Source organism: Anarrhichthys ocellatus, unplaced genomic scaffold (assembly GCF_004355925.1).
Source record: "Anarrhichthys ocellatus isolate YVR2014 unplaced genomic scaffold, GSC_Weel_1.0 scaffold12, whole genome shotgun sequence".
NCBI lineage: Eukaryota > Metazoa > Chordata > Actinopteri > Perciformes > Anarhichadidae > Anarrhichthys > Anarrhichthys ocellatus.
In genome coordinates this window covers 6,259,916-6,286,198 of record NW_022280042.1, presented here as the reverse complement: position 1 = coordinate 6,286,198, position 26,283 = coordinate 6,259,916, and the positions used below count along the sequence as shown (strand labels likewise).

General features: G+C 43.6%; 1 protein-coding gene across 3 annotated transcripts in view; it reads left to right on the top strand.

The window, feature by feature from the left end:
* Positions 1-26,283, top strand: part of LOC116386011 (fibroblast growth factor 14-like) — a 40,372-nt gene that overhangs the window by 4,472 nt on the left and 9,617 nt on the right. The window contains exons 1-3 of one of the 3 annotated variants that reach the window (XM_031851937.1): positions 724-931; positions 17,532-17,642; positions 20,648-20,751. In XM_031851937.1, coding sequence (XP_031707797.1) covers positions 862-931; positions 17,532-17,642; positions 20,648-20,751 — 285 coding nt within the window. In that variant the 5' untranslated portion in view covers positions 724-861. Of the gene's footprint in view, positions 1-723; positions 932-8,848; positions 11,107-17,531; positions 17,643-20,647; positions 20,752-26,283 lie in introns of those variants that run through there. The other 2 variants (XM_031851936.1, XM_031851935.1) reach the window with 2 other exon arrangements.

Genomic DNA, 26,283 nt, shown 5'->3' with positions numbered 1-26,283 from the left:
TGTGTGTGTGTGTGTGTGTGTGTGTGTGTGTGTGTGTGTGTGTGTGTTTGGACCGTTCTCGCTCCAGGTTTCTGTCAAGAGAGAGTGAGTGCTGAGTGTTATTTCTCCAAGTGTACTTATAAAAAGCAGCAGGGCATCAAAGGCTCCACTAAGAAGTGTTTTCGCAGACTGAATGATAAGAAGCAGAGAAACATGTGACAACAGCTCAGTCTGTCTCTGACTCGCTGCATTAAATGTGTTTAATTGGCTGCTAAAAAGGAGAATGCTGACTTAATCAAACTCTCTCTGCCCTGCAAGTTTAGATTCCTAATTACTCTTACAACTATTACTCTTTTTATCTTGTCTTTTTCTTATTATTTTATGTATGTTTTCTTTTTTATAATCACTTTGTTCCATTCTGTTTTTCTTTTTCTTTTTGTGTACATAATATGTCACTGAATATATATATATATATATATAAATCACAATTAACAAAGTAAAAAAAGTCAAAACTCAGTTACTTGTGATCGCTACATTACTGATGATGAGTTCCCACTCTGTAGCTTTTTCTTAGCACCTCGACTCTTTATCTCTGTCCTCCACTTCTTTCCTTCGCTCCAGCTCTCCCTCACACACACTTGAGCTGACTTTTAGTCTCCCCTTGTCTGCTTTAACCTTTTGCTTGATGACAGCCCTGCGTGACATAATGGCCATATCTGTCCCGCTCACTATGTGTGTGTGTCGCCGATGTGTGTGTCTTCATCTGAGGCCGCGTTGGGGGACTCCAGGAGATTTAAGAAGTGAGTTTCCACTGGAGTCCGACTGGCTGGTGTCAACAGGTGTGTGTGTGTGTGTGTGTGTGTGTGTGTGTGTGTGTTAGTCATGGACTATGAGTTTATACTGAAGGTAGCAGAGAAGAGACTAAAGGCTGCTTTGGGCAAAGCTGATACAGGTAAGAGACTCTTCACTGGCAACAGCTGTGTGCATCTGTCCTGAGAGAGCAGGACAATCACAGATATGCTTTACCTCTAAAAGAAACAAGACGATACATGACGACTTTCTAGCAATGGCAGTCACCCAAATATACAGTTGTATGTATAAACCGTGGTTGTATATTGACTCATTTAGGGATTTATCACGATTTAAACTCACTTGTCAAAGGTTTGCTTAAATTGAGGGTACTTCCAGGGATTTTAGTGTCCCTGAACTCAACTCAGCTCTTACACAGCTGATGAATTTGGACGGATAATAAGAATATAAGTCAGGACTCTGTGTGACATTGTTTTTGGTCCATCCTGTCTCCTCTTCGTTCCCAACTGCCTGTTCCATGTACGTATGTACCAGTCAGTTATAAAACGGTAGTTTTAATCCACTGAATCCTCAACTTTCTTTGCTTTTTCACTCGCCTCTCAGCCAATAATAACTTTTCTAAGATGGCAGTAAAAAGTCAATTCGTTGAAGCTGACTTGGAGCAATTAGACGAGGCAGAATGAGAAGGCTTCACATGTGATAAAAATGCTTTTTATATTGTGTTTTGATGGTCAGCGCCAGTAATTAATACTCTCTGATAAACTCGCTCTTGTGAAAAGAGAAGATTGGGAGCAATTTCATGCCTTTTTTGCCTAATTTTAAAAGACTTGTTACGCTAACACTCTGTCATCTTAAACCCATTAGCCTGCTCTCTCTCTCGCTCAGACCCCAGACGCAGCCGTGAACTGGTGATAGAATCGGTGTGTTCAAAGCCGGGCTGTACTTATGTCTGTATTCCATCTCCTCTTGTACCTGTGAGAAGCGCTGCTCTTTGATCTGTATTGTGGCACGAGTTGGATTAGAGGCCTCGTGGGCTGAATGGGATCCTCAAAATCTACCGTTGCTGCTGAAGCGTTGACATCGTCACTGAGAGGGATTATATGCACATTCTGTGTACAAGGTGCCTTTAAGGCAGCAATGTGGGGAAAACAGATTAGTCAGAGGTCTCAGAAATGTGTTTTCACCACCGAGAGCAGTTATTTTAACAATCGTGCCTTTATACGCTGCGTATTGTCATGTCGATCTGTTATTTATCTAACCTAAAGAAAGAGGGAAAAGGGACAGAGCTGCTGTCTCACATCAGAGTGTAGTTTTAATTGTTGATCACGGGATTCGTTAGCCTTTTGAGTTTCTTTGTTTTTAGCCAGCAGAGCCAGAAGTCACGACTGACCACAACAATACAAAGATCCTTTTCTAAAAATCCACCACCTCGTCGGTTATCCTCCTCCTCTATCCAACACCAACTGTGAACCTTTCCTGACAGAGTGGTGTGAGGAACAACACCTTTTTTTTCCACAACAAAATAGCTGAAATCAGGCATTATTTTACTCAGAGAAAGATAAGTTCTCCCTCAGCGTGTGCGCCACTGAACACATTCTGCTTTGTCGAGCCTTGAGCGCTTAACAAAGTTTTATCTCTTGTCACATTATCTACCTCCGCTCTGCGTTCCTGTTATTCAAAACTAATTGCGTGTCCTTGTCAGTCAGCCATGCAGCAGCTTTTGAAGGCACTCAGATAGTCGACATATTCTCACTGTTTTTCAGCTTGTAACTAGCTCAACAACACAAAGTGTGCAGCCTTTTTTAGGTGACGCCAAAGTGTTGCCAACACAATCAAATAAGTGTCTAATAAGAGAGCCTGACTCACTACAGTCATGACTCATCACAGGGCCGGCACACTGAACACAGCGCTGTAGACGGAGGAGCAGTGAGCTGGGAGTCGTGGTTTTGCTGAGATTGAATGAGTGCAGCTGTCGGGGAAAACCATTTAATTCTAAGTGCTTTCTGGCTCAGATCACTGCAACACACTCACGGGAGAGACAGTCAATTCATTTGTATTGATTATAGCTCTCTGACAATGGTCTTCATCTCCAGCAAGATACTGTACTTAAGTGATCATACTGTTGATATCCTGTTGAATCATGATCATTTCATAACTGTAATGAAATATACATAAGTTTTATGCCTAACCTTAACCACAGCAGTGGCCGGTCAGAATCAAACTCTTCTTTTTATTCAAAGAGAATGAAAGAGTGTCACTGATAGACACGCGGTGATGGCAGCCACTCTCTGAGGAGTAACTGAATACAGGTGAAGGCTGCAGAGCTTCAGAGAAGTCGGCTGTTCAGCCGTGATGTGTTTGGATAATAGAGAGGAGATGAAGTGGCATCACGGCACGATCTATTTAAAGAGAGACTGAGACAGCAGGACATGACATGAGCTTCTCATACACGACTTTGAGTAATCCCCCTTCTTTTTTTTTTTTCTTGTGTTGTTTGAATTTGTTAACTTTCCTTAAAGTTATCTTTTAGATTCTGTAAATTGATGTTTAACCCTTTATGTACAGATTCTCAAACCTTAAACTTTACATGACTTTTCATTAAATACTCAAAACTGAAACACAATGACCTGAGAGGTAATGGGACTAGGGATGCATGATTTGCATGTTTTCCCCGCCGATACCTGCGTCTCATGGCTGATACCAATACGATAACCGGTAATTTCACAATTTTGTATTTTAAATTGTTTTTATTTATGCACACTTGAGAGTAAGAAAGGCTAATATATAGTGAGCAAAGATTGATAATTTAATATTCTTTAGGTATATAAGTACATAAAAGGTTATTGCAAATTAAGAATAACTTGTCTTCCTCTGAAATTCTGAAAAACAGGTTGTGCAACATTTCTAAAACCACAGAAGGAAACCTAACTGCAGTAGTTGAACAGATGTAGATGGTGTCCTACATTACATTTTCACATCATATAAACATGTTTTTAATCCATCTCCACCAGGCTTTGACTTTCAGCACCTCCCTAAACGAAACCGTTGCTTGAAGGATTTCTTCCTTCAGTCTCTGTAGTTATCTCCCCCCCCCCATCTCCCATCTTCCTCTGTAGTTCTGACTTTTTTTGGGGAAAGATCCAGAGCGATTATGTAACCGCTCTGACGCAGAAGTCCTCCATCTTCAACTGTTATCATTTTTCTGCGTGGAAAATTGTCACTGATGAGTTGAGCCTCCTCTTCCTGGGGGTCCTGCTCGTGACCTCTGACCTCTCTGTGAAAATCCCCAAAATGGAGGGAAATGCCTCAAAACAACACGCTGCTTTTAAAATAGCGGTAAGGATGCTTACCGTAGACATCCAGTGTCGACAGTCTTTTTTTTTTTTTTTTTACAGTTGGTCACTCTGGAGAAAAGGCATGACCAACACAAATTGACTTTCACTGTTCAATCCTTCACACTTCAAAGCACCAACAGCAGCAGAGAGATTAAAACGCCACTCCCTGTTGGTATTCCTGTGAAATGTCCCTGAAGCTTTTAAACAGAGATCAACATAATATGTGAGGTGTTTAGAGGGCCATGGTCCATGAATCTGTTATTGACATGGTGCTGTTGTGGAGAGGCTGAAGTACTTCACCTCGGGGTGTAGAGCCATGTGGGGCTGCTGATATTGTTTAGTTCTAAATGAAAAGGAGATAAACCACGGTACAATGTTGTGTAATCTACTTGGATCGACCTCTAGTTTGACTAAACAGCAGCTAACTCATGTAGTGGCTCTGAATACATAACTCGTAAAGAATTAGAGAGAAAAAGGTATAAAAGAGAGAGAACGAGGGGATTCAAGACACTAGAGGAAGCAGACAGATGTAAGGGGAAGAGAGAGAGAGAGAGAGTTGGCTGAATGAATAATTCAGTAGCTCATTCCCTCTCTCCTCCCCCTGATCTGGAGATGTTACAAAGATAGACAAGGAGAGGAGAAAAGGAAAGGAGATTAGACAAGAGGAGAGGAGAGGAGAGTTACAAGGGAATTAGAGGAGGATATGAGAGCAAAAATGAGGAGATGAGATGAAAGGAAAGGAAATAAGATGAACCTAAGAGATGATAGAAGACAAGGAAAGTAGATGAGAGGGGAGGAGACGAGGAAAGGAGAGGAAGTGAGATGAAACAGAGAGGATAGTAGAGAAGGAAAGAGGATGATAGAGGGGAGGAGACGAGTGAAGGGGATGAGAGGAGGTGAGGGGAAGAGACAAGGTACGGAGATGAGATGAGTGAAAACAAGTAGAGGAGATGAGGGAAGAGAAGGAGAGATGAGAAGAGACGGATAGTGGAGGAGAGGAAAGGAGATGAAGCAGAAAGGAGAGTAGTCAAGGAAAGGGGATGAGAGAGTAGATGAGGATATGATATGAGAGGAAACAAGTAGAAGTGAGGAGAAGGAGAGAGGAGAGGAAACACTGGAAGTAGAGGAGAGGAAGGGAGATGAAACAGGAAAGACTGGACAAGGAAAGGGGATGGGATGAGACGAGAGGAAACAAGTAGAGGAGATGAGAGAAGAGAAGGACAGAGGAAACAAGGAAAGAAGTTAAGGTGTGTGAGAGAGAGACCAACCCAAAGACAAAGCATAAAGTCAGAGACGCAGTACGATAACTGCAACTGATGCCAGATGTGTGTGTGTGTGTGCGTGTTGTCCCCTGCATTCATCAGGTGTTTCCTCTCTCTTCGTTCGGAGATCCACCTGCGTCACTAATCACTCGTTACCTTGGAAACAGTGGACTTCCCCGTGTCTGCGGCTCTCTGTGTGTGTGTGTGTGTGTGTGTGTGTGTGTGGGCGGGTGTCTGAGCGTGAATTATGACTCATCCTGCTCAGTTGAGAGTGGCTATCCTCACACTCCTGTCTGGGGAACACCCACCCACATCTGTTATCTCCCTGTCTGTCTCTCTCTCCATCCTCCCGTCGCTCCCTGTCTGTCTCTCTCTCCATCCTCCYATCATTCCCTGTCTGTCTCTCTCTCCATCCTCCCATCATTCCCTGTCTGTCTGTCTCTCTCTCACATTGCTCCCTGTCTGTCTCTCTCCATCCTCCCGTCGTTCCCTGTCTGTCTGTCTCTCTCTCACGTTGCTCCCTGTCTGTCTCTCTCTCCATCCTCCCGTCATTCCCTGTCTGTCTGTCTCTCTCTCCATCCTCCCGTCGCTCCCTGTCTGTCTGTCTCTCTCTCACATTGCTCCCTGTCTGTCTCTCTCCATCCTCCCGTCGTTCCCTGTCTGTCTGTCTCTCTCTCACGTTGCTCCGTGTCTGTCTCTCTCTCCATCCTCCCGTCACTCCCTGTCTGTCTCTCTCTCCATCCTCCCGTCGTTCCCTGTCTGTCTGTCTCTCTCTCACATTGCTCCCTGTCTGTCTCTCTCTCCATCCTCCCGTCACTCCCTGTCTGTCTGTCTCTCTCTCACGTTGCTCCCTGTCTGTCTCTCTCTCCATCCTCACCTCTTTTTCACCTCTTATTTTTCTCTGCTGTACGTATACAGCTAAATGTGATGTTCACCTGTTGCGCACTCTGTTTGTTCAGAGCAGCAGAGGAGCAGCCGTCGTCACCATGATCAAACAAAGAGCGCCACCTACAGAGACGCTGATGAGCCCAGCACTTACTGATAAAATGGATAGTATAAATGAAGCTGAATTCATTCTCGTGGGCCATAAACACAGTACGACCAAACTCATCACGTGAATCTTTCATTTAAATGAATGGTTGATCATCTTGACTTTCACGCTGCATTTCTGGCTGGATGTCACACCAGGTGCTCCTTTTTTTCATGCTCGCATGACGAAAAGATTTTAACATAACTGTAAGATCCAGCAGAGGCCCCCAGAAGAGCAGTACCATTTTAAGACTTATTTGTTAATGTAACTGTCACAAATTACCAGTAAATCACATGACAAACTAGCCACTATAACATCTCTATTAAACTCAATAGATGAATGAAAATATAGTTTCCTGTGATAGTGATCTGTCCGTCCTGAGTGGTCATGAATGCATCTTGAAGATGGAAAAGTAACGGAGCAGTGTCAAAGCACAAAGTGAGTGTATTCTTGAAATCAAGATGCATTCAAGGACCGGCTGTAAAGCTGCAGAGGTGTAAAAGAGAAGGAGGAGAAAGAAGAGGTGGATGAGTGGAGAGTGCTGTTTTCTTTTATTGCCCGTAGAGGACGCTGCTGCCTCTGTGCAGACTTAGAGGATAAGTGTTTAGACACATAGACATGCAGGAAAAGCTTTTTCTATCATATGTATGCCCTTTATTGCATAGTTCAGTTTGCTTGCTTGCTTGATTTGTGTGTGTGTGTGTGTGTGTGTGTGTGTGTGTGTGTGTTCTCTTGCAAACCGTGTTCAATGAAGCAGAGAGATTTGAGGACGAGTTAGAGTTGAGGGGGGGAGGGGGGCGAAGATTTTTCTTTTGAAGTTTAAGAGCTGTGTCACGCCTTCCTCTGATGCTATAAAAAGCAGCAGAGGAGATGAATTTTAATGTAAATGAAGCTTTGATTTATTCATAACTCCTTCACTTGGACTGACCTGGAAAAACCGGCATACACATCCAGTCCTCACACACACACACGTCTTTTTTGTTCCCTTTTTTCCCTGCCGGCTGGGAGAGGGACGAGCGAGGGCGAAGCAGGGGTTCCTTCTGTGTCTAAATCTTAGTGTGTCAGCAACATCAGAGACAGAAGCAGGAGATCCTGTCGAAGAGTCTGGGTTTACCTGCTGAAATGGGACAAAAGATGAAGATCCAGGGGGACAGACTGCTGCTGTTCCTGCGTCTATATCAGTCTATGAAAATAGACCATAACAGGACCAAGTAAAGCAAAGCGTCCCATGATAACAATTATATAACTGTACTGACATAGTTCCAGTTGGTTATTTGAACATTTAGGCCTACATGAGCCAGTTTTTAAGTCATTCACCCGTTTGTCTTGTGCAGGAGTCCCACACTGATCATTATGTACCACACACAGTGAACTACCGCTGAGTTATTGACGTTTATGAAGGTATATTTGTGTCTTTATTACGCAAACAAAAAAAAAATGTTTTAAAAGCAAATTTCTCGCACTGCAACCAAAAATCAAGTTTGTAAGTGAAAATATATAAACTGAGAATAATTTATTTGTTAGTTTTGCTTATGAAACTAGAATTTTTGGTTAGAAAAATAAAATCTTTGGTTAAAAACAAAACAATCTTTGGTTGAAAAAAAATATATCTTTGGTTGGAAAAAAAAGCTTTGTTTCAAAACGAAAAGCTTTGGTTTTGAAACCAAAAGCTGAGTTGGGTGTAGTGGGCGGGGCATACGCTGCTGAATGTACCAGGAGTTTCTATTGGTCGGTTTGACTTGTCTCGGTATCTGCATCATCGAAACACAGACGGGAGGTTACGGTGACATGGAGGTAAGTTGACTGCTCTGTTTTGTCAAAATTATTTTAAATATAGCAGCACTTCATTTTGTTCTCATGTTGTTAGTGTCGTGGAGTCTCTTTTTAAGAACGACATGGAGGGTTGCTGTGTTGACATTTAGCCCCTACTGTTTAGATGATGCAGATACCGAGAGACAAGTCAGACAACTTTTGTTTTTAACCAAAGATTTTATTTTTTTAACCAAAAATTCTAGTTTCATAAGCAAAACTAACAAATAAATTATTCTCAGTTTATATATTTTCACTTAGAAACTTGATTTTTGATTGCAGTGCGAAAAATTTGCTTTTAAAACATTTTTTTTTGTTTGCGTAATAAAGACACAAATATACCTTACGGCTCTCAGTGAGCTCCTGGTGTTGGGCTGATGTTCTTTCACACACTCTGGTGCCACCTAGTGGACATGAGGAACCCCTACATATATATTCCTGTGATGTGTTGAAGAAAACTGGTGTGTGTGTGTGTGTGTGTGTGTGTGTGTGTGTGTGTGTGTGTGTGTGTGTGTGTGTGTGTGTGTGTGTATGAGAATAGCACACACACACACACACACACTAACAGATACAGAGGCAGAGAGACTGTCTGAAAGAGGCTGTTCGCTGTCCATGGTGCTGAAATATATTTGTTGTTCGTGTTCTGACTCGCTTCTGACATCCTGAAGCCTCAAAGCGACATCCGATTATTTTTTAATCAGGCTTCACCCGCTGCACTTAAGTCCTTCTTGGATCCACACATTGTCAAAAATACTTGAAAATGAATTGGACTGTCATCATTCAGAGTTTAGAAACACTAATAAAATACAGTAAATAGATGCTACAATCTAGGAGCACTAATCTATTCATTTTATTGTGATATAATTACTTTTTTAAGCCTCCTTGAATGTATCCTCACTTCAGTCTTTATCTGTAATCACCCAGATGAACGCACTTACACATCACTATCACTGTCGCTGTACAATCTATATTGGGATTGAAAGACTTTGTCCAAATGGGAAAATGATTTCTATCAGCACACTGATGACAATCATCCTGGTAGACAATGAGATATCAGATATGCATCGTTGTCATATGGAACTGACAATGATGGAAACGGTTCAGCCTTTTGGCCACTTGAATGTGATAAATGAATGGGATGCATGTGATGGGGGGGGGTACTACTCTCCGTTATTCATGATGGAAAATGTTTTGGGGATTTTCTTTGATACGAGTTCCTTCAGAAGAAAGGACCATTTCATTTCAGCGTTCTTTGTGTCCAGCTGGGTCCCAGCCCAGCTCTTTATTCTGGAGAGATGGCTGACCTACATTCTGCAATGCTTTCCACTGCACTCTTGTAAGGAAACGAATGCAAAACTTCAATCAGAGTATTACTTAAAAGAACAATATGGCATACTTTGGTTGTGCATACAATGACACAGTCTAGTGAATAAAACATATGCAGCTCCGTCCATAGGTAACAATAACACACCTTTTAAACCGGCCAGTTAGGAGGATGACAGGTTGTTTTCGGCAGCGCGTGTGTGACTGCTCGCTCGGCGCGTGGCTCCAGCGACTGTGGTTCCAGAGAGCGCTCGCGCTGTCCAAAGTCAGTTTACCCAGAACGACAATCAAAGAGACATCCGGTCATTTACTTTCAAAATAACAATAAAATACGATTGATACTGCGATCTTTACAAATGTTCCACTGCTCCCTGTAGACTCAAAAAGCATATAACAGGGAATTAAACGTAATGTTAAATAAAAGTATAGGCACATTGTGAAAGAGGACTAAATCATTACACTCTATGGTCTTTAATTAGCACAAGATGAAACAGTGATGCTGCAGGGGGCTTTTAGCAGTTAATGATATTATGATATTATCATATATAAAAGGCCTATACAAGCAGCTGTGATGTGTCAGTTGTGTTTCTAATAAAATAAAAATAAAAATGTAGATTAGATGAAAATCGACCACTTGATGGCAGCAGCAAGTAGCAAAAAGACAGACGATAAAAGAAGAAATGAAGGCTGTGGAAGTGAACACAGTAAATGGTCTAAAGGTATAAAAGGTTGTATTGTGTCTGTGAAGTGACTCACTGATGCAGCCTATAAGATCTATTTGACCAACACAGATGCTGTCCAGCCTGCACTTTGAAAGCCAACCCGCCCTCTTTCCGGTGATGCTCTGGGTAACTCTCGCTAGTTCCACGCAGCTGGAGCAGCTCGCGGCTGCACGCGCGCCTCGCGCTCCTGTCAGTGAAATACAAACGGACGTTTTCGGAGGAGAGGCGAGAATCGCTTTCTGAGGCATTGTCCTCATTTTTCTCCTGTTTTTTTTGTCTGTCTCGCCCGTTGACCATGGGGACAGAAACGGACAAACGGGGTCCGGTAAAATCGGTTGGAGGAGCCGTTCAGTGACAGCTGCTGTTATCTGACTGACAGACAGACCGGTGGAACGTGACGGACAGGTAAACCGCTGTAGGTTTCAAGAAATCAACGGCCCGGGGAATAATGATGACAGAAAATATGCTGTAACGTGCAGTGGCGTGCTCATTTTGGACTTTACCGCGTTGTGGCTGAAGCATGGGGCCGTTATAGCCGGTAAAGCGGAGACCGGAGGTTTGCGTCTGTGCTCCGCTCCGTGGACACAACTGAGGAGACTGGAGACACGGACGGAGACGGGGCGGTTTTTGTTTCGGCGGAGACATGGCAGCGGCCATCGCCAGCGGTTTGATCCGGCAGAAGCGACAGGCGAGAGAGCAACATGTCCACCGACCGACCCCTCACCGGCGGCGGAAGAGCCCCGGTAAGAAGCAGGGGCTGTGCAACGGGAACCTGGTCGACATCTTCTCCAAAGTCCGGATATTTGGCCTGAAGAAGAGGAGGCTACGGAGACAAGGTGTGCGGGCGGGCGGGGGGGGGACGACACACACGCGCACGTGCATGCACATGCACACAGACAATCGCACGCACGCCAATGTATTGATATGCAGGTGCGCGCTTCCACGCACATGCAGAAACGCACGCACTTTTACGCGCGGTCGCACTCGTACACGGCCACATTCGCACACGCACGACCTGCCTGGCGCACACTCGCGCGCGCTCCTACACGCGCACACACACCCCAATATCATGCACAAAAAGACTGACAGACTCGCCCTTCCTTCTTTTTTCCTCTCTCTGCTCCGTGGTGACACACGCGCGCGCACACGCGCGCACACTGTCATGTCTTGTAGTGCCCTATGGTTCAGTAGTTTCCAGGTACATCCATTATTGAAGCCACAGATTAGTCTGTCTAGTCTCTCTCTCTCTCTCAGTCTGTCTCTGTGCATCTCTACCTCGCTCTCTCATTTTCAGCTCATAATTCAGAAGCCCTGTCACCACCAACAGTAGCAGAACGTCCTGATTTAAAGGCAATGACAAGAACAAAACTAAGGCCTCTCTCTTATTTTGAAATCACACCGTGCTCAGATTTTTCTATCTGATTGAAAAAGCGGAAACGTGTTTTGAGGTTGAAAAGTCAACATTTCCACCATTCAGAGGTCGCGTCCAACTCCAAATTTGGGACGGATCTCGCCGTCAATGCACAGAGAATTGATTAGATTGCAGATTAGCGAGAGGAGCGTTCAATAGCAGAGGCGATAAATGCTGTTGTAATCAATTGATTGTGTGAGAAGGCAGCAGGTGCCGCTGTACGGAGGGGTGGATGAAGGGAGGAGAGAAGGAGGCAGGAAATGAGATGAGGGGAGCCTGAGGAGGAGATAGAGGAGAGGTGACCGTGAGGAGTCATGTTGATAGGAATTGGTTTTCACCAGTTTGGTCTGGTGAGTGACGGGAGTATTTGGGATCTGAGAGCCAAATTACTCAATTTTTCTTTTTCTCACTTCAGTTACTCTGAATCTTTCTCTTCCTTTTTGCCACTTTCCTTATTGTCCTTCCCTTCAACAACAACCTCTCTCTGTTTTTCCTCCCTTCTCTTTCCTTTTTTGTCACCTTTCTTCCTACCTTAGATCTTCTCATTCCCTTCTTCCTTATTTTCCTCCCTTGTTCCCTACAGGAGGAACAGACAAACGGCTTCCTCTCCTCTCTCCCTCCTACCGTCTCCATTTACAAGTCCTTAGTTCCACTGCATTTTGCCCTTTTTTCCCTTTTTGTCATCCCTTGTTTCTCCTCCACCTTCTTCTGCCCCCCCACCCCATAACCTCCCTTTGACCCTTCTTCCGCCCTTCTTATATCATTCGATCCTCCCTCCTTAGATCTTTTCATCCCTCCTTACAGCCTTGTTCCCTTTTTCGGAAGAATAGACAACAGCCTCCTTTCCTCTCCTCTCATCCTTTCTCTTTTACATCCTCTTTTCCTCATGCATCACCTTCAGTTCCTCTGCTTTTACCCCCCTTCTCTTCCTTATTTCCCTTTTTGTCACCCTTCTCTCCCTACCTTAGATCATTTCCTCCCCTCTTCCAGCTTCATTTTGTGCTTTTTTCCCCTTTTGTTCTCCCCCTCTTTTCATATCTTTGCTTCAGTCCCTCTATTTTCCTCCTCCTTTCTCTTCTCCCCTCCTTTGTCACCTTTCTCCCTTACCTTCTTTCTTCCTCCTCTCCACTCAATCATCCCCACATACCTCAGATCTTTTCCTCCTACCTTCCAGCTTCCTCCCTCTTTTTCCGTCCTCCCTCCCTCCTTTTCCCCTTCTTCCGTCACTCCCTCCTCTGTGTTCCCAGCTGTGAGAGCTGCTGGTGAAAGCTTGGCAACGTCCACAATCTGTGTGTGTTTGTGTGTGTGTGTGTGAGAGAGATATGCCAACATCCCCTTCTGTCTTCCAGAGGTTTTGTGAAGGAGAGACAAAATTATCTGTAACTTGCGTGCTTGTATCGGCTAGAGTTAGACGTCATGGAGCCAAAATTGGCTTTTTATTCAAATGTGATATCAGTCCAATTGTGATATGATGGAGGCTCTTCTCAGTGTGTTACTCTTAATAATTAGACGTCTGAGTGGGTAGTTCACGGTGCTGGTGTGGGAAGACAGTATTTACATCCTGCAGTGAAATCAGTCTTTAAGAGCTGCTATACCTCACCTAAAGCTGATGGTAATGATGGACAGGAGTTCCCCGCCAAATTAAAAGATAATCCACTGCAAACAAAATATTGGCTTTCGGTAGCTTCAATCGAAAGCATAAATCATGTGGCCTTAGAAATTCCCATCGGCTGAGTCACACAACCAGCCAAGAAAGGTAATCTAGTATTACATGCCGTCTCCGAAATGCAGCTGTAATATATCCACATCAGACGGGTTATAAGCCAACAGAAAGACAGATGCATAAATGCAAAGCCGGGCTGGAAGGTACACTCTGCTCTGTGCCTCCCAGGTCTAATTCAGCAACATTTATTACTTTGTCTTATAAATGAACACTTAGAAGTGACATGACGAGTTCTGGAAAAGGATAAGGGACGATAAATTACATTATTTCTTGTCGCTCGTCTCACAAACAAGCTCGGAGAGATTGATGTTTGACTGATTTCTGTCCGTGTGTGCTCATTTCTGTTCTGCTCTGACAGACGGATGCTGGGCAGCTAAACTCTGAACCATAAAGCAGCGAGAAATATCCCCGCTGTCAGATGGAACGGTGTTTACTCAATGAATAGAAGGTGTGGCGTTCATAGGAAAGAGGAAACAAGAGAAGGCAGTTAAAGTGAGGAGTGTGTGTGTCTGCAGGGATGCAATAAATGATTCATTTCATTATCGATTAACACACCAACAATTATTTTTGATGAATTGTTTAGCCTATAAAATCACAACTTCTAGCAGCCTGAGATGATATTTTTTTTGTCTTGTCAGTTAGTTAAATACTCATGTCATTCATTGTGCACAGTAGATATAGGTCCTGATATTTGTTGTCTTCAAATGTTACGTGTTCCTGGCTGCTTACCTGAGACCAGTTTGCCACAGATGCCCTTGAAAGGTGCACAAGCTTTCACGCATTTTTACTCCCGAAACCACAATGTGAATGTTTCGGCTCTGGGAACGTTGCGGTGTTGAACCACAAAGCGCTTGAATTTTGTGTTGATGTCGTGTCCGGCCCTCAGCCGTGGCCGCGAGCTCTGCGTAGTGACCGAGAGGATGAGATTATGGACATGCCAAAATAAGGATCCGCTGCTGAGATGAGGAGTTCAGTACGGCGAGAGGACGCTGGAGGAGCCAGTTGGGCTAGTCCAACTTTGACTTAATAAAACGCATCGCTCAATATGTAGCCCTGTGGTTAACACTGTCACCTCAGTTTGCATAATGTATTATAATAAGCAGGTATGGATCATCGATAGTTGACATCAGTGTTTCCCTCTGGATCGTATTCCTGTCGAGGCTAAAAAGGCCTCGATGATGATGACGACATGTGGCACATTTACTGTAGCTGAGGCCGATGTGAACGGTCCAACAGCGTCTGTATTTTAACAAGGAACCCACTCTTTTCAGCACCCCAAGTGTTTCTCTAATTACTCAACGCTCTCATGTAAATGAGGATGAAAGGGTTGCATTCACTTGCCGCTCGAGAATTTTTCACTCGAGATGGGGGGGGGGAAAAAGAGAGAGAGAGAGAGAGAGAGAGGGAGTCTTCAATGCATCGCTTGTATGAGACGCCCATGTTGGTATTTCATACCGTGTCAAACACTGTAGTTAGACTCAGACTGGAGCGAATCAACACACAATATGTCAAATCAGCGTGGCCGCCCGACGGGCTGACTGATTGAATCAGATCACATCATGGTGAAAATGTAGCTGTGTGTGTGTGTGCGTGCGTGCGTGCGTGTGTGTGTGTGTGTGTGTGTGTGTGGATGGGGGAATACCCTTCCACTGGAACAGTCTGGAATCACGAGGCAGTTGCCGGGGCAACGCGAAAAGGGGAATTTCCCTAGTAACAGACAGAATGTGGAGGTTTACTGGGAAGAGTGGGAACGAGTGGAGGGACACCTGGATGTCAGGCGGATGTGTAGACGCATAAATAGAGGGTGAGTGGATGCAGCGGGACAGTTATTGATCTTTCATCCGTTACAGCGGGGAGTTGTGCCAAAACCAACAATAACACCATTTGAGTCTTTACGTTTACTCGTAATAGGGCCGGACTATGTGATCAAGAATCTATCCCACGATGAATGATATCACATGAGATGAATACGTCCTTTCATGTGTTGGCTCAGTTCTAGTGTTTGTCCTGATCAGTACAGTGTGACGCGTGAGAGAGTCTGGATTGGTTTAACCTCTGGTTAGCTGTGGTTGGTTGTTGATTTATTCTCAGTTTAATTCTATGGATTTTAAATTAAATATGTAGTTATTATTGAGTTAATCTACGTTGATCCAAGATCCACTGTATTGATGATTAGATATCATAATAACCAAAACTTTCTTCTCTTCATATCTTACTGTGAGAAACATAATCTTTTTCTACAAATCTTTGTTGGAAAAGTATATTGCGTGGATTTGCAAATTCCCATCAGCTGAGTCACACCGCGCCTGCCAGGAAAAGGTATTCTGTAATATATCAGACAGGGTTATAACTCTCCTCCAAGTGTAATTCAGTAACATTTCACAGTATGTTTCATGAATTAACACGTCATAGATGAGATATATAGAGCATGACATGTTTTAAAAATAGACAAGAGACAATAAATTACATTTCCAGCGGTTTCTTCTTGTCGTTCGTCTCAAGCTCAGAGAGATTGATATGCGACTGAGTTCAGTTCCGCTCTGACAGACGGATGCTGGGCAGGTAAACTTTAAACCATAAAGCAGCGAGAAATATCACACCTGTCAGATGGAACGATGCTTACTTAATGCATACAAGTACAGACTGTGCTGTGTGTTATTCATAGGGAAGAATAAAGAATAAAGGATGTTAGGAATGACTGTGCACAGGACTGCAACTATCAAGTACGAGCACAGAGACATTAATGCATCAAATCAATCAAGCGTATCTGAATTCATATTTTCATGTTCTGATTTGCATTAGCCGTGCACCTCCGTGCACTAGCATGTCTTTCTGATCCAAGTGAGATTTCTGAGCCTCGTCGGCTGCAGCTCACCACACACCACAGTGAGTGGTGAGCTGGGAGTTTTGTCACTTCGAGTGCTGGCAGCGAGCTTCAGAGCCCCTCTTCTCCTGTGCTGCACAAGATGGATCCTTCACAAAGATGGAAAACACCCCTGTCTATATCTCTCTCTCTCCCTCTCTCTCCCTCACACATAATCTCTCTTCATAAACTGGGTCAGTCTTTGCTTTTTTTCTGTCTCTGTGCATTAGGATGCACCTTTACTCATTCACTCTCACACACACACACACACACACATTTTCAAAGGGGATTCCCGCCCCTGCTTTAAGACGCTGGTAGAGGCAGAAAGGGTGTGGCCACATGTAAGTGTGTGTGAGGAGTAATGATGACAGAAATCTGCACTACTATTACATCACTTAATGCAGATCATACGTTTCTGCTCATTCTATCCTGCTGTCTGTCTCGCTCTCTGTCAGTCTTTGTCCCTTAGCTCCTCCCCTCTGCTACTTGTAGTTTGTCTTTTTCTGCTAAATCAGTCATTTTGTTTATTTGACAGTGAAAAGCACGAAACAAACTGTGAGAGGCAATCACAACAAACTGTGATTTAGTTGTTTTCGAGATATTATTTCTGTATCAATGTAAGCATCTTCACTTCAATGTGGATTTATCAAAATCAAGTGAGTTGTAGCAAAGATAAGTATTTTACAAACACTATATTTATTGGCCTTTTATACACATTATTCACGTTATAGATGAAGTGCTTTAGGTGGAGAGAAACACACAGTTATCTCAGTTTTAATAAAGGGAATCCTCACCAGCAGTAGATAAATCGTAAACTGAATATAGGAGATGCAAAGCCATTATGAAGCTTCTCTACGCCATCAAAGGTTCAGGAATAATTCATCAGCGTTATTCAAGTGGAACAATGACCACGAAGGAAGGATTAGTCCAAGAATCCTGTAATGGATTGGATGTGCCCAACTAGTCTCCACAGGAAATCCCCCAGAATGCATCAGGTCGCATGTGGTCACATTCTTCTTTAATGCCAAACTGCAGTGTATCTCCAATGTGCCCTGCAGGATTTGCGCAGAAATTGATTTATGGGGATGAATTTGTAGATAAATCATTCTGTGGAAGCTGACAAAACTCATCATTTTCTTTTCATTCGCTCTTTCATTATTCACGGGGCTGTCCTGATTTTGAAGATCGGCTCCTCTCAACTCTTCTTCCCCCTGTGTCTCTGTCTGTGTGTGTGTGTGTGTGTGTGTGTGTGTGTGTTGTGTAGAACCACAGCTGAAGGGCATAGTGACCAGGTTGTTCTGCAGGCAGGGCTTCTATCTCCAGATGGGCCAGGATGGAAGCATGGACGGGACCAAAGACGACAGCACCAACTCCTGTAAGAGGACACACACACACACACACACACACACACACACACAGATATATACCATACACTATGAGGTGTGCCGATATATTACAGTACATTTGGCCAAAGGTATACATTTGCAAACACTGACAATGCATGAAGTATCTGAAAAGGAAAGACTTAAAGAGAAAAAGAATATCGTTGCTCAAAACCAGAATTTCACCACAGCAAAAGAAAAAGCCAGACAGTCTCTCTCAAGTGCAAATAGTTATTTAGAGATGACATGTCTGTCACTTGTCGTCAGCTGATTTGATGGAAGGTCGAAAGACACTGTTGTGTCTCGCTGTGAAGAGGAGCGACCAGCAGAAGAAACATGTATTGCATCGTAGTTATTATAGAGATAATTCAACAGGGTCAAGTCCCTCTGTTTACAAGGGAATTAGAAACACTGTCTGACTACAATCTGTGCAATCTAAATGACTGACAGTTGTTGGCAATGATTGAACGTCGGCGTATATGCAATCATAAAGACAGCCTCAAGACAGGGACGCTGTTTTCATTACGGCGCGTTCTGCAGGCAGTGTGTGTGCGTGTGTTTTCAGAGAGCACACCAACTGTTCGACTGCATGCGACAAGTGGCCGCTCAGAGGGTTTCGCTTCTTGAATCCTAGTTTATTGGACCTCTGCAGCCGACGCTGCCCTCGGGGAGCGGCTGCAGATGGATGGCTTATTGATTCATGTGGCCAGTGCTATATTCTGATGTGCTCGGGGCTGAGAGAAAATCAAACGCTAATCAGTAATCAAGCCAATCGCTTGTCCAAAGTGTTCCTGCAACATTGGCCAAGCCGGTTGCTCCCTTCCATCCGCGTGTTGCAGCAATGTCCCGCTTGTTTGCTCTGTTTGTTTTCAATTTTTGGCGGATGTCTTTACCATCACCATTTTTTAGGCTTTCTGCCACAGCTCGGCGTGTAGATCGAACAGAATTCACTGCAGCTCGTTGCCAAGCTTCATTTTTAATTTGTTTGTCGGGGTTGTTGTTGTTTTTTTCTGGCTGAGCCGCGTTCAGCCGAGGGGAGACGTCGCTGACATTTCCTGCAGCATTTTAAAAGGAGTGTTGTTGCATCTCCAATCAGCTGGGCGCATATCTTTATGTTAATGAATCTGGCGGTTTAGAAAAGAGTGATATTTATGGAGGATGATTACTTGCAGGTGTACTAACTTGCGCACACTCAAATTTCCTCCGCTCAACTCAGAAAAGTGTTGACGCCGGTTGTTAGAGACCATTTCTATGTAACCTTGATTAATGAGGGCTCAGACTGACGCCCCAGGTGTAATCAGCCCTTGATTAGAGAGAACCAGCGCTGCTGTTGGTCTCAAATGGCGCGTCCATCTTCCCGGCCCTTCATCACGGGTCATTGTTCTGTTACAACTACACAATGATATCTCTGTGTGTATGACCCTCACGTTATGATTGGATTTAAATTTATTAAAATCAACAGCTTCAGCCCACAGTTTGCGAGCTGGCGAGTCTTTAAGCTTTGCAGTGGCTCAATGAAATAAGCGGTAGCCTTCGATTCAACATATCCCAACAAACACCTTTTATCTAATTGAATCATCCTTTCAGAGAGGGCCACAACCTTCAACAATGTTCCACCATGAAAGGATTAATTAAGAGACAAGTGGTTTTAGACTACCTCATCCTCAACCCATGAATAGGTTAGTTGTATAACCTAATGTGGCCATTGAAGGAATATTCAAAATAAAAGCTGTTCACAGTGGATTATCAAGTGTTTTTAGAAAAGACACACTGCAGATGAACTCTGCAAATGTTTGGAGTGGCACAAACAAAATTCTGTTCATCTCCATTGTGTCGGGGCGGAGGCAGATATTTCAAGAGCTGCACAAATGAAAGCAACGCATTCCCACCACACTGTCAGCACTAAGTTTACCGAAATTGCAACAGTTCCACCTTTTCCTGGCATCAAACTCACAACATGAAACAATTAACATCTTTATACTCGAGCCACGGGCTGCAAGCCACAACCCCCCCAAAAAAGTAGATCATCAATAACTGATGAAAACATCCCACAAACCAGGTTAGACCATAAATGTGGCAAAAAACGTGTTTTTATGAAATCAGATTTGAGTACAAAACATCCTCAGTTTACTCCTCAGATTTATTTTGACATCGTCGTCTGCTGCAGCATTTAACAAAGCAACACATTTAGCAAATATATTATATATGTTAATTCTGAATTCATGTAAAACAACAGTTTTGGTTTCTAAAAGTAAACCATTGGTTAAAAAGGTTAATATCAAAGGTTAATATCGTGAAAGTGGAACAAATGTGAAACGAAACAAGACAGTACGGGTTTGCAGGAAGTGAACAAACACACCGGTGACACCAGCATTGTCCTTTGGAGTATCTGCCCGAGGCTGTGAGGGTGTGATCAGCTGTCTGTTCCTCGAGCGTCACCGACTGCTGCTCTTCAAATAACACTGACCCGGTGCAGCCGAGAGCACGACGGTGCCCTTGAAAAACATGGACAAGAGTAGGCCGGTATTAAAATGTTATGGACAAATGATGACAGTCAAAATATAAAACACAATTGGCGATGAGGAAATAAAGTCAATGGCAACAAAACACAAGGGTTACGTTTGAATTTGTCTTGTTTTCATTTTCATTCCGATTGATGTGTTATAATAACACATCAATTTCTACATGACTCGACTTAATTTAAAACACAGAATACCTTAGTTGTAAATTCCAGAGCTCTGGAGACAAATCATCACTGGGTTTTTTCTTTAATTTAAAGCAGTGTTCTGCAGACTTGTCCTCTGCAAAACTCTTGACTTTAAAAGCCCTGCTAGTGGCCCCCTCGAGGCCGAGCTGCTTCTTCACCTCCCCGTGAAATAACCGAGCTAACCAAGCAACAGACCAGCTGACATTTGAGGTTCTCAGAGCGCCATATGTCGAGAAAGAGAAACAGGAACGCAAGGCACTTAAAACTCAGTTCTTCTGTTCTTGTCCTCAGCTCTGTTTAACTTAATTCCTGTGGGTCTGAGAGTCGTGGCCATCCAATCGGTCAAGACTGGCCTCTACATCGCCATGAATGGAGAGGGTCACCTCTACTCATCGGTAAGCACGCGCACACACACACATGCAGCATACCAGCATGGACACACAAGGGTGAGAAATCCCAGATGGACAGTGTCCACAAGACATTTTGTTTCAGTATTTTTACTGTCTGTCTGTCTGTCTGTCTGTCTGTCTGTCTGTCTGGGCCATGCATCATTTTTATTGGTCTTTTTTTTTGGTCCTGCTGAGGGCTTAATGCTTCTTCCTGGAAAATGATGGGGCTTAATTGCAAATAATGTGTCACTCACCCAGGTCCCGAGTGTTTGGTTTTAAGCTGCGGTAATTATTTGTGGGAGACAAATGGACGTATCAGCCTGCTTCGACAAATCTCTGGTCATTTATAAGACTTTACTTTATCCACAGGAGTAAGGACAAATAAGGCTTTACAAAAGAAAAACAACAAAGAAGGCCAATCAATTAATCACTAGATTTCTAAAGTGTCAGGATAGTGAATAATAGTCAGAAATTGTACTTCACAAGTTCCCACAGCCCAAGGTGACATGAAATAGATAGTTTTATCCAATATATAGTGTAATATTCAGATTACTCTCATAGAAAACCATGACGTATGTGATTTTTTTTTAAACCCTACTGAAACATGACACGCTCATCTCATAACGCCGCTCAAAAGAACCGTCGGGTGACTTTAGTTCCCCTCAGTTAGCCGGTGAACAGACCATCACACTCCCTGAGTCTGTGCTCCGTCTGAAGGACGGCACACTGAGCAGAATGAGGCAAAATGCATTTATCACCTGAAGTAGCAGTTACAGACAAATCCTGCTCTAAATTATAATATTACGTCACTTACATTTTAGGCTTAAATTTAAAGGAGAATCGAAGCATGCATGATACAATAAAAGCTTTTCTCATGTCAAAAGACAAAATAAAAGACCCCGTCTTGTAGGTTTTGTGCGACAGAATGTTGGAGGCAGGTGCATTAGACACAGAGAGAGAGATGACAAAAGAGAGAGATGAATTGCTTTTAATGGATGCCAATGAAACATATTTGTCAGATTATGGACAAGTGTGCATTAAGTAATCATGTTTTAATGCAACTCCAGAGGCTTTTTCTCCCTGAGTGCAAAATATTAAGAAAAAGAAAACCAAATAATTTCAAGTTATGAATGAAAACGGCACACTAAACCAAAAAAGAGCTAAATTAGTGTTATTATAAAGGGACATACAGAACAATATGGAAGACGTGATTAGACAGAGGGGTGAGGGAGGTGGTGAAGAGCAAGTGGAGAGGAAGTGAGGTAGAGGAGGAGCGGGGATCTGCTTGAGTGGAATATGAATTATTTCCATGCTGACTCTTCAGAGAGAGTTCACACTCTTTCACTGACGTCTCTTCTCCCTAACATCATCCCTCTTTCCTCCCCTTCATTTCTTTTTTTGGGGTGGAGATGACGGGAGCCGGGGAGGAGGGGAACGGAGAGGTGATGGAGAGAGGGGAGGGGGGACTCAAAATGGGAGGGGAGGGGAGGAGATGAAAGGAGGGAAATGAAAGGGAGAGGTGAGAGGAATAAAGGCGAGGCCAGGACCAATCATGAAAGAAAGAAGGAGGGGTGAGAAGAAAGGAAAGACTTGGGTGGAAGGCAAAAAAAAAGGAGGGGACGAAGAAGTAGGACACGGACAATCTGAGGACAGAGAAAAAGGTTGTTTTCAGAGGAGGAAAAAGATACAGACGAAGGACAAAAGACTAAAGAGAAAAGAAGCCAGAGAGGAAGGAGGACAAAGGTTTCAGACGGAAGACCAAATAAGACGGAGAGGAGGAAGGAAAACATGTTGACGACAAAGGGATGAGAGGAAGAGAACGGAGTCATCGGGAGGAGAAAGACAAGAGATCTGTGCCGCTCTGCTGGGCTTGCTCAGCCTGTCGCTGAAAGTCACAGATGCATGAGGGCTTCCTGTAAATAATTGAAGAGGGGGAGTCCCCCCCCCCCCACACACACACACACACAACAGAAATCCCTTACTAAAGCGAGGGAAAGTGAGGGTGTGTGATCATGTTCCAGCTCTGTGACTGATGTGAAGGCAGCTACATGATAACGAATATGTGAATTACATGACCGTGACGTCAGCACCGCTTGGTGTTCCATTGGCTGCTTGCAGAGGTCACCGCAGGTGTAGTGAGCGGTGAGGATGGTGCCCACCGCGCCCCGGAGAGGTATTCATCAAACAGTACGAGGGCGCTGGCGTCACAGCTCCGGTTAGTTTCATCCCGGTCTGAACCAGCGCGGTGGCGTTTACCTCTATGTGTGCCTAATTGGTCCGGCTTCAGGGCCGAGCAGCTTGTTTATCGGACAGTCGGGATTATCTTTCATCTTGCCAGGTTATGTATTGTGTAGGTGACAGGAAGTCGATACAAATCCCATTCGAGGTCCTGCACCTTCAACTGAACACGTTTTTTTTCTGAACATGTTCCAGTATTTTGTCTTTGGAAGAACCTTTATGAACAAACAAGGAACCTGATATTCCTGGTTCAAACACACATCTTTTAAGCACCCTTCTAATCAAAACCTGATGTACTGAAAACTAAATAGTGTGCATGAAATGATGTTATATTTAATCGCATGTCGGATTCTATTTTGCGTCTGAAGGAACGTGATTGTATGTACGTATGTCAGTACTAGAATATATTTATCTGAAGATCGGATAAAACACAGAGCCGTCAAGATAATTCTGCGATTATTGTTGTGACATTACTTTCATCTATACTGCCTTCCCCTGTCAGATCATTTTGTTTTATTTTAGGACATTCCCTTGTGAAGTGTGTTCTCTAGGCTCCGCTCTCAATGCGATTCTTTATCCTCTTATTGCAAATTGTTAATGATATGCTGCAAACTTAGTTATACATGGTAAGACTGTCTTATTAATCCAAGGATCCCAAGCATCTGGCAGTGTGCGGTGGTGCACGTGCGCGCGCGTGTTGAGGGTTTTGGGCGTGCGACTAACAGATGGCACAGTGTGCAATGAGCTGCTATGTGATAATTATGGAGCATGCTGGGGGAAAGTGGGGGGACAAAAATGTGCTGATGAGTTTGCAACTGTGTGTGTGTGAATGAGACTCGGAGTGACACGAGTGTGTGCAAAAGAGTGTGTAATGCATGCGTTAGTGTGTCTGTGTGTGTGTAGGTGTAGATTTCAAGATGTCAGCTGAGAGGCTAAAGAGGAAATTGACTTTGACACGATTCTTGCAACATACCACTATTACTGCTACTCCCACTTTTATGATTATCATCTTCTGTATCTTCTTCCTGAAAAATAATATTATGATGCGAGGCACACAGGAGCATAAAATCCTGTTTCTGTGTCCTAAAAATCTGAATTTTGCTGACTGGCCACCAGCCAAGATAAGAAATGGAAATGTGTTTGTTCATGCCAGCTCCTGTGAGTCAGACTGTTAGAGTCTCTCTGCTGAAGAGGTCCTGGAAGCCCGAACGCCATCAATTCAACTGCGTCCTCCGTCCGTCTTTTTCTTCCCCTTTGTTTCTCTTCCCCCGTCTCTTTTAATCTAGGTATCCAGAAACATGAGGGAGTAAGGGAGGCTACATAAATGTGGTCCTCCACAAAACCTCAGAAATGTAGCAGTATAAATCCAACGGCCATTTAAATCCCAATAAAAAAATGATGAATTTATCCTGTAATAATAATAATAATAAGCAAACCAAGACTTATCCTGGTCCTGAAAAGAAGTATAGTAGACCTGATGAATAACAGAAAACAAAAGTACATTTTACTAACAACAGTCCAAAACCCAGATATATTCAGTTTACTGCGTCATCACAAAAAAATGAATCTGAGAGCATGAAACCAGAGAATATTTGAGAAATTAAGTTGTTAAAAAAGCTGCTGTTAATTCATAAAAACAATATAAAAACTCGACAGGGAGACGTTGAGTATCCTTTTCTCTGACATGGAGTCTTCCTTCCATTTCCCTTTCACCTTCTCTACTCATATTTATTTTCTCTCCTCCTGAGCTGTTTTCTCACAACAGGATGTTTTCAGCAAACACAAGAGGATGTGTGTGTTTGTGTGCTCTACGATGTATGTACCTGTGTGTGTCAGTGTGCGTAGGCGTCTATTTCCATTCACAACGCAGTCTGTGCAGCACTCAGACGGAGTGAGTCCTGTGATGTCTACATCCAGAGAGATGAGAAGGAGGACGAGTGGCACAGAGAATGAATGTTATTGACATGTGAGTCATGAGTTTCTGGTGACTAGAGAATGAACTAGTTGCTGGTGCGCTGTGGGGACTCTTCAGAGATATGCAGCATGTTATTGAGGCACCACAGGACGGACATCGCACTCAAATAGCCGGTTTTCTACACTTGACGTTTGAGAGCCATTCCCAGCCGTTCCTCCCACGAAGCACCTTCTGTTTAGCCGTTCAGCGACTAACGGATTAATGCATTCAGAAATCTGTAGAATTTGAAAACCCACAAACTCAAAGACGTATTCACCTTTAATAAAGACGTAAAGGCTGGCTTATTGTTTGAAGTTGCATTTGTTCTGCGGAAGAGATCAAATCTGCAAAGTGAACTTGCTGTCCAAAACATCTGACCGTATCCGAATAGAACGAAAAGACACCTGATCTGATCAGACCAGACCAGAATAGGCCCAATTATAATTAGACCCCATCCAAATGCAGTCGACCTCAGCAGACCCCAGACAAGCTGCTGTGGTGAAAATGCAGCAATATGATAATAATGTCCTTACAAATTAATCCCAAACTAATTTGTTTATAAGCTTCAAAGACTCATTTACGGAAATAATTGAAAGTCCTATTTTCACAGGTCCAGAATAGGTGGCAAGAAAACCCTCAGCAGACCGGATTAGACTGAGTTTCATTTGGACCTTTCCAGCATTTTAATATCCATCCTCAAGCCTTCGAACTATTATTTAAACTTGTGCTCAGGATGTCCTTTACCAGCGATGTGATGCTGAGCAACACAAAGAACAGAACGCATGACGCAGTTTAAATGCTAAAATGATTTACAGAAGTTCTCTCCTCATACCGTCCACGCGTCCTTAAGGAGAGCCTGTGCTACGAGCTCTACGACACACCTGACCCAATTAAGTGCCGCACATTTTCATAACGGCGTAATTGGATCAGGTGTGCCGGTCTGGAGCGGTTTCTGACGCGCCGAGAGCGACACCGTGATTGGAGTCAGATTGATGCTTTGATCAGGTCTGTCTGGGCCGGAGGACTTCCTCTCAAAGAGCCCTCTTCACTTTTGTTTTCATGCGCCGACACTTTTCTTTCCACTCCTCTTCCTTTTTCTCCGTGGGCCTTTCTTTTCTTTAGAATGATTTGTTTACCCACAATTCCCCTGGGTAATTAGTGCTGTGATAATAACTGGTGTTGGAACCAAACACACCCACTCACTGAGCAGTGCACACAAACAGACACACACTCATATACATAATGGTTGAGATGAAAAACAACTTCCTTAGTCGCATTAAGCAACGTTCCAAGTAGAGCAAGTAAAATATCCTCATATTCATGAATAACCAAACTGCAATGTTGTC